The following is a 9022-nucleotide window of genomic DNA, read 5'->3' as shown; positions in this document are numbered from 1 at the left end:
GCACTAGGACCCTAGCCACGAATGCTGCCAACAAGTGTGTTTCATGGGTGTTGAAGCCAACACCCTAGGATGCTGGTGAGCCCTATGCCATCTCCCACTCTGGACCTTAGTGTTCCTGACTGTGTAATGGGGGTGGGAATGATGAGCCACACCTGAAACTGTGGAGGAGAAACAGCTCTGAAACCTTCTGCAATGCTCTCTACATCTATGAAGTGCTAGTAAAATAACGACTGTAGGTTATAATCACACAGAAGGATGAGTACAGGCCCAAGCGGGACCTCCCAAGGCCCAGTCCTTGGCCCCTACAGGCATGGGAAGGTGCATGGCTACCTTTGACTTGAAAAAATCACTTCTCTCCACAGGGAGAGGTCAGTAGGAGGCCCTACATGGGGACTGAGCAGTGCTATTTTTGGACTGGGGTATAACCTGGAGTGTCCCGATTCCCAGACTGTTCATCTGCCTCCCCCTACAGCCTGCTGTCCAATCCAGAGGGTCACTGCCTACCACCATACGCTCAGGGAAGGGGGGGGGCGGGCAAGGTGGACATCTACCTATGCTCGGGCAGCCTGTGGTTTCTCCTAGTCCACTGCACAGGCATGGGAAAACTCTTCATGTGGGCTGCGGTGGCTTTCCTTTTCCACTGCCAAAGAGAACAGCATCGTCCTTCCCAATGTGTGGAATTGGAGTTTATCTTTTTGGCATGATTCATAAAACCTTTAAAACCCTATACACAAAAACTTCCTAAACTAAAAAAACGTGATGCAGAAAACAACTTGAACAATATTGCAGGTAGCACTGGACGCAATATCTATGTCTAACATGAAAACGGATTTTTTCAAAACTAACTCAAGGGATTGAATAGTCAAGGTACAAAAACATTTATTTAAATTAAACATTTTTGACAAATCAATATTCATAACTGTTCCATGCATATGTAGTTTTCTTGAAAAATAGAACAGGGTAGCTTAATGTCTGTGATACTGCTTTACAAGATTATTAATGCACATTGAGACTGGGCACCAGTCGATCATATCATCAGCTATTCACTATTTATCACCACATGGTATATACAGCAATAACATAAAGATTAAGTATATCTTATAAGTGATTTTATAATAAGACTTCTGGGAGGGGGGATCCGTCAACAATACAAAGTATAAGACGGAGATAAACAGTAGAATATAAAAACACATTCATAAAGGTAATAATACACACGTGTTCAAGGACAGACAAGAGTCCGTTAGCTCAGTGTTAGGTGTGTTCCTTCAAAGGAGGCTTAGGGGATGGAAATGTCCAGGGTGGGATCAGAGCTCAGAAACATCTTTGGATGTCACAGTGTGTTTGTTTGGGACCACCAAAGGATGGTGGGGCAGGGGAGCTGCCCAGATACATCCACTTGAAGAGCAATAACTGAGTTTCCCTCACAGCCAGGGGACGCATGCCTGGGATTTCAAGTCAGGGGTCCTTTGAATTGGGGGTCAGTTTGAAGTAGAGGGCAAGTAACAGAGAGGAGAAGAAAAACCTCCAGGAAAGCATGAGGAGCAGCGGACGGCGGAGGGGAGTCTCCGTTGCATCTACAGACAGGGCCGTGCGACTTTGCTAGAGAGATCAGCACAGCCGGATGCTGCTGCTTTGTGAACAGTGTTTTTAGCTTCTTAGCTTGTTGGGTCATTCAGCAGGGAGGTGGTGAGACAATGTTACAGTTGAGAAGACTCTAAATCAGACTACACACCCTGGGGGGCGGGGCAGGCCTGCATAAGGGCATCTCTTTCACACTGTAGTCTCCCGGAGTGTACATAACAAAAATAAAAAATGAATCTAGAGTATATATTAAAAACGAAACAAAAAAGCAAGCAAACAAACAGCAATAACAACAACAACAAAAAAAACTTCAAGTCTGGGTGTGGTGGCACTCGCCTTTAATTCTAGCACTCAGGAGGCAGAGGCAGGCTTTGAGTTTGAGGCCAGCCTGGTCTACAAAGGGAATTCCAAGACAGCCAAGGCTACACAGAGAAACCCTGTCTCAGGAGAGAAAAAAAAAAAAAACTTTGAATCTGATTTTGCTTTCAGTGATACAGTTGAACATACTCATTAGTTTCCTGAACCAGGGTGTATGTTTTCTTTTTTAAAAAATTTTGTTTAGTGTTTGTGAGAATGTGTGTGAGCATGCTCGAGCACACATATATTTGGGGACACATATGTTGGGGCGTGCACACGGAGGTCAGAGTACAACTTCAGGAGTCAGTTCTCCCCTCCCACCATGCAGGTTCCAGGGACAGAATGTCGGTCATCACGCTTGGCAGCCGGCACTTTCACACACCGAGCCATCCCGAGCCATCTTGTCCACCCAAGGGTAAGTGTTTTCCTCAATTGGAGGAGTTCCTTTGGAATTCCAGGGTGACTGTGGACCAGGAAACAGGAAAGCAGAAAACCTGGACCCTTGGGCAGTACACATGAAGTCCCCATGAGTCTGCCCATTCCTGGGCTCACACTCTCCTTGCCCTTGAGAGGACCATAACTCAGGAATCCATAGAGCAGGGGCTTGGCTATCAAGCCAACCCTCACTTTACAGGAGAGAACAGTTAAGGCTAGTCAAGCCAGAATGGGGTTTTGCCAGTTAGAGCCTGAACTGAGATGGACCCCAGACCCAGGGTCCTTCTCACTGGGAGCACCACGGATTAGAGGCAGGAACTCCAATGCACCGGGCTTCCCACCATCAGCTACACTGATGGCAGCAGATAGAAGACTGGCCAGGAAGTCCCGCTGCATTAGCTCCTCGAGGCGGTGCTTCTGGGGTGAAGCCAACGGAACACATTTGAAGGGACAGAGGGGGCGCTGGATCCTGGCTTTCCACCGAAGGTTCTGGGACAGCAGTTCTGACCTCCTGCCACCATGAGATGGTGACATTACAGTTTCTGCTCTGTTCAGTGTTTTAGACCGAGGAGAGGACGGCAGGGCTGGGCCAGGCTCCATGCCTCTGGCTCTATGACACGCTGTAGCTGTTGTAGTATGTGGCCGTGGCATCAGCCAGGACGGATATGAGACTGGTCTCTGCGGGGCCTGTTGCGGTCCCCTGGGAGAGTGGGCCATGTCCGCTCAGGGTCCCAGCCCCTGCAGCAGAATCGGGGTGGCCAGGAGTGTTCAAATACTGATCAAATTCATTGCGATCCATGTCTCCCAGAAGTTCCACCTGGCTTAGTTGATCCAGGGTGTCGAAGCCAGGGTGCTCAGGAGGTGGGGAGAGCTGGCCCAGGTGGGCCTGGAGGTTGGGATGAAGAGGGTGGTAGGTGGCAGGGGAATAGTAGGCTGGAGATGGGGGACAACCGGGAACAGAGGACATCATAGAAACCCCTGGGGACTGGCCAAGAGCCAAAGATCCTAGAGGGTGGCTGCAGTGGAGGGGACTAGGCGTGAACTCTGGCGAGTAAGGGGGCCCTGGGAGGTGAGGGAGGCGATGGGGGTGGCCATGTTCCTCCTGGCATGAGGATGAGAAGAAGGTCTGCTCAGGCTCCAGCGCGTCCAGGGGCGACATCTCTGGGGGTGTGGGTAGCCCATAGGGATATGTGTCCACACTGCCAGGGGCACCAGCCGCACCTTCATGGTAACAGCTGTGTAGTCCAGGCAGGGCAGTGCCTGGGGAGTACTCACCCCTGTCCTCCTTCTCCCCCAGTGTACCCCTGCCAACGCCGTTTTTCTCAGGCAGCGCGTTCTGGTCACGAGAGAGGGAGCTCAGGAGGAAGCCAGGGTCCACACGTTTGCAGAGGCGCTTGCCTTGTTTCTTTCTGCGGGGTCGGTACTTGTAGTTGGGATAATCCTGCATGTGCTGTAGGCGCAATCGCTCTGCCTCATCCACATAGGGCCTCTTTTGCGACAGCGTCAGCGCCTTCCACGACTTTCCTGATCACACAAACCAGAGAAGGGCATGCTCAGACTGACTCGAAAGGGCTGGCTCAGCCTCTACACCTGCGTCAGCCTCATGCCTCTTTGCGTTCCATGCGCCAACACCTCTGTCCCCCTACTCCACCCAAAGGAACCTTCTCACAGCCACCAGGGACACCATCTGCTTCTATTCTCTTTCCTTCCCAGATCCCACACAGAGAGAAGGGGCTGAATCACCCCGGCCTGTTTGCATTGCACAAAGTTAGCTTTTCTCACAGAGAAAGTGCTTAAAAACCACCAGCTCGCCCGAAACCGCCAGATGGCCCAGCCATTCCAAACTGCGAGAGTCTCACCTGACCCAATCATTAGCAACAGAAAAAAAAAAATCTAAGGGCCATAATATTGGCTGCAGTTCTTCCTTTCCTTTAAGGGTCAGTCCCATGCTTTTGTGCATTTTAATGGAAGTTTTCTGCTGCTAATGAAGTGACAGTGTGCTGTAAATTTACTTATGTATGACTCTCATAGCCTTTACTGATGTAGCCCAGCCTAGGCAACTATATCATCCAGAAATTGATTTAAGAATTTCAGTAAGGCTCACAAATAACTGTTCCTCGCCTCTGAAGGTCAAATAGACTCTACTATGTAAAGATATAGGTATGGCTTGAAAGCTAACATTCACACACAGAGAGACACATGCACGTGCGCGCGCACACACACACACACACACACACACACACACACACGATACCACTTTCCCTCATGGAATTAGGACCTTTTGGACATATCAGAGCACTTGCTTAGCCACAGCTCCTCACAGAAGCAAATTGTTAACTTCCCTGGGTCTCTGTCTTCCTTATATAGCACATGCTTCTTTCAATTCAAGGATTTCTCTTTTGGAAGCATCCTCGCCGTGTAACCCCATTGGTGCTAAAATGCTGTTTGTGCTTGATTTTTCATTCGTCATTCTCTACCTATTTGCTGCCTTGCAAGCCACTTTGGCATCCCTCTTCCAGCTTTCAGTGGGCATCGTGCAGCCCTGCTCCGGGGATTTGCAAGGATCACATCTAGACTGTTTAAACTGTTCCTTCCCATGGTGGGCTTCTACAAATTTCACATGCTTCCCCTTGACTCTAAAGCACCTTGAAGTTCAGACCCTCTAGTCAAGATGACAAAGCATCAGGCCATGTAAGTCCTGTAAAGAAAGAGACCATATCTTGCCAATGGGCACAATATATAGTGGCTAAACACAGGGTTATGCATGCCCTGCCCTTGTCCCCAACAGTCCTCTGTCTCTGCCCTCATCCCCCACTGGCTGGTTTCATGGATCAGGATATTATAGGAACCGAGGGCTCAAAGGCAGAAGTCATCACTATTTGCCAGTTGTTGTAATTAGCTGTCACTTAGAGCTATGGCTTGAAGAGTGTTCCCAGCACCAGATGTGGAGATGACGCTAGTTGTCAGCCTGTGGCTCTTGCCACAAGCTCTTGCAAGAAGTCCAGGATGCAGACACACTCCACTCTCTATCCATGGTCTGAATATAAAATATGCCTCTAGTTTCCAAATGCACCCAAATGTGATATAGTATTAATAAAATACAATTTCCATTATTAAATCCTAACAGATGTCTAATTTGTGATACAGCTTCTCATTCATAATACACTAGACATACTTCACTTAATGTATTCATGATATACCCAAATATTTCCCTTTCACGTGTGTTAAAGATCCTCTACCTAGGTAGGTCCTAAGGTTAAAGTTGGGGAAGTTTATAGTAGCAAAAGTTGGGAGTCTCTTATCTAGGCCTTCCTCCCCTCTCATAGGCCAGAGAGGGAAAAAAATCATTCAGGAAGAAAGCCCATATGGGGTGGCTGCAGCTACCAATGTTAGCAGGTACAGTATCTCTATTTCCACCAGCAATGGATATCTGCTGTTTTCCCCTCCCCTTAGTCGGGCTGAAGTGCTAAGGAGTAGGGGAGAGTATCTCTGCAAGACTGTACACTTCTGCAGCCTGGGGCTCTATTCCGGAGAGAATTAGCCTGCAGGGAGATATGGGCCCCACATCTGTACCTGCCCTCGCCCCCCAAAACAGGCAGTCTAGATTCTTCTGCAGGCGCCCCACCCTTCTTCTCTCCTCCTACCAGGGCCTGCCACAGAAACCTGGCCAAAAATGGGACCATTCCTTCCTCGGTTAGGACTGATCAACAGGGTGATGAGGGTAAAATTAGGAATTTATATGAAAAAAGCTGGCATTTCTTTCAAATAAAATCTCTTAAGTTCTCAAGAAAACAATATAAGCTTTCAGGACAAAGAAAAATAGTGATGCAGATATTAGTCTATTTCTTGTTCCACCAGTAGAATACAAAATATACAGGAAGGGAGGAAGGAGCCTCCAAGACAATGTTCACCAGTACAGGCTAGGCACCGCTGGCCACAAGAGGTGCATAGAACCCCAAAACTCTCACCAACTGCTTTCAGGAGCTCCAGACAGCCAGCAGGCTGGGCCCTCTTTCAAGGCCCAGGCCTTTTGCCAGCAGAAAGTCAGCCGTGTCTGTGTGACTCTGAGAGAGGAAGGAGCCCAGGCTCCTACGGAAAAGGGAAGGGCTTCAACCCAGCAGCGGGTGGGGTCCAGGGACCTGCATGTCTCTCCTGGCCAGTCTGGTGCCCTCTGTAAACACAAAATGTTTTGAAGGGATTTCATTGGTTAAAATAAGTAAAAACCACGTTGAAGGGTAAAGAGGTTTGAAGTAAGGTGAGGCTGAAAAACGGTTGGCTTCAAGACCAGTGAGGCGGCCCAGTAGGTAAAAAGGCATTTATTTGCCATCAAGCCTGAAGATTTGAATGTTTGATTCCTGAAACCCACATGGTAGAAAGAAGGAACCTACTCCCCACCTGAAAGTGTCTTCTGAACCCCCCCACTTGCTGTGGCACACTCACGCGTACATATATACCCATGAACACAAACGCGTATATAACATGTGTGTGACACATACAGACACACACAGACACACAGACACACAGACATACAGACACACAGACACACAGACACACACACACACACACACACACACACACACACACACACACACACACACCGCTCCGGGTACTAGAGAGAAAAGAAACTCCTACAGAAACTCAGATTTCTAAGAGTCATTTTAGCATTTCACCCCTGGCCTGTCTGGTCTCAGTTCGGATTATCTGCGGATGGCGCCATAGTTGCAAACACGAAGCAGGCAATGGGGGGTCTACAGACCCTCCCTAGTGGCTCCAAGCATCTTTTCAAGTTATCTGCACTTCTATGATAAATAGATAAGTGAATCGAGTCTATTCAGGTGGACGTCTTTTGTTGCTGCCTTTTCTTTTCTCCCTGTTAAATAATTAAAAATAGGGATTCTTCCGGGGGAGGCTTCGATTGACGTACATTCGTTATCATCTTATCCGTGTGACACTCTCTCTGTTTGTCCCAGCCATACAACGTGGGAGAAATGATGGAGTCTCCAGCTTCAGTCTCCCAGCAAACGCCAGTTCCACCTATGCTAAATGTAACCTCCCAGCTGAGTCCCTGAACCCGAGTTCCCGTCCTCTGTACCCGATGTCGGTACCCTGGTCGCGCTCGCCGCTGAGGCCCGGGTTTCTGCTTCAAATCCCAAAAAGGAGCCAGTCCAGAAACCCGCCCTGGTCCTAAGGTTTCACCGTGAGCAACTCGGGCCCGGATGGTGTCCTTGCTCCGATTCTCCCCTCCCCCGCCACCTGCGAACAGCGCTGTCATCCGCGCGGTTCCCACACCACTTTCGCGTCCCGCACACTTACCCAGCATCTTGCTGAGCTCCGCGTTGTGCAGGTCTGGGTTCTGCACGGCCAGGCGTTTCCTCTCGTCCTTGGCCCACACCATGAAGGCATTCATGGGCCGCCGGATCCGGCTCTCCGAACCCTTTTCCCCTGGAGGTCGGGGGACGGCGGGCGGCGACAGTCCATCCGACAGCTCGGTTTCCAGGGCGGGACACTCCAGTCCTTCGGTCCACGGGTAGGTTCCCAGTAGCGAGGCCATGGCCGAACGTGGGGACACTTGGCTTCGCCTCGTGGGGCCGGCGATGACCTGGCCCTCACTCAGGTCGCGACGTCCAACTTGGCCCGAAGCCGCGGGCCGGGCCCTTATTTATCAGCTTCGGGCCACCGGGTCCTCCAATGACTCTCAGGGGCGGCGCGGCCCCTCCCGGCTGCCCCGCCGCGGCGTCCCCTCTGCGACCTGCCGGCAGGGGGAGGGAGGGGCCGGGCCTGTCCCGGTGCCCGCCCCTGTACTCCTCTCCGCCTCCAGAGCCCGTCCCGGATCAGCGGATCAGCGCTCGGGTGCAGGTGCTGCAGGGCCACAGGGGAGCGTGTGCAGGGCCCTCAGTGTCCCCAGCGTGGCGCGGGAGTCAAGTCCAGCCCCCTGTTCCGCTGGTCTGGCTACCCTCCGCCCAGGGACCAGACTCTACCAAACTCCCACAAGGGAAAACTGAACTCAAACAGCTTTCGCAGGGATACACTGACCATCAATATACCTAGATCGGCCAAGAAGCTATTGTGGACGGGACACACCTATGACTTCGGTCATCTCGTTCCAGCCAACGTGGGTGGCCACCAGGGATGGTCTTAGGCCTATGTGGAATTTATCTACCTGGACGTCGGGTTCTGCTCAGTGCCCTTCCCAAACTGGCACTCTGGGTCTCTGGAGGAGAGTCAGTCTTGGTTTTCTGCCATCCGATTTTCCTCTTCCTTTCTTTGCCACTCTGCCTGGCCGCCGCCTCCCCGCAGTCCCAGTCTGCGGTTCCCTTGCTAGTAGCTGTTTCGCGGAATTCTTTTCTGGAGTTTTCCTCTAGTCCAGAGAAGTCGCTTTTACGCTCCTAGGTCCCCCAACGACTTCTTTGCAATCCACGGGCCTCCTTGGCTTCCCACATCCTGATACTTCAGGTTAAAAGGGCTGTGGCCTGGGAACTAGAGACCGTCTCCCCCCTGATGCGTACTGCAACTGCTTCTGCTGTTACACCAGCGACCGCACACAGTAGGCACTCAAGAACTGCCGAATAAATGAATGAATGAGCCAGTATGGTTTAGACACACCCCACTGTAGAAACCACAGCAGGCGGGACTAGATCCCGGAATTAGA

The 9022-nt window shown here is 50.8% G+C and overlaps 1 protein-coding gene across 1 annotated transcript; it reads right to left on the bottom strand.

Annotated features, from left to right (window-relative positions):
- Nucleotides 1-862: 862 nt before the first annotated feature.
- Nucleotides 863-8120, bottom strand: Sox7 (SRY-box transcription factor 7). The gene is made up of 2 exons (XM_048422093.3): nucleotides 7687-8120; nucleotides 863-3897 (listed from the first exon to the last, which is right to left on the bottom strand). The coding sequence occupies exons 1-2, from the start codon at nucleotides 7922-7924 to the stop codon at nucleotides 2984-2986; spliced, it is 1152 nt and encodes a 383-aa protein (XP_048278050.1). The 5' UTR covers nucleotides 7925-8120; the 3' UTR covers nucleotides 863-2983.
- Between the last annotated feature and the right edge of the window lie 902 nt (nucleotides 8121-9022).

The sequence above is a fragment of the Myodes glareolus genome, chromosome 12 (assembly GCF_982192425.1).
Source record: "Myodes glareolus chromosome 12, mMyoGla1.1, whole genome shotgun sequence".
Taxonomy (NCBI): domain Eukaryota; kingdom Metazoa; phylum Chordata; class Mammalia; order Rodentia; family Cricetidae; genus Myodes; species Myodes glareolus.
This window is presented reverse-complemented; position numbering and strand designations above follow the sequence as displayed.

Excerpts from the sequence above, each read along its gene's own strand:
- Sox7 (XM_048422093.3), bottom strand. The coding sequence starts at position 7,924 with ATGGCCTCGCTACTGGGAACCTACCCGTGGACCGAAGGACTGGAGTGT. Across the intron at positions 3,898-7,686 it reads GGAGCTCAGCAAGATGCTGG|GAAAGTCGTGGAAGGCGCTG; the intron begins GTAAGTGTGCGG and ends TTGTGTGATCAG.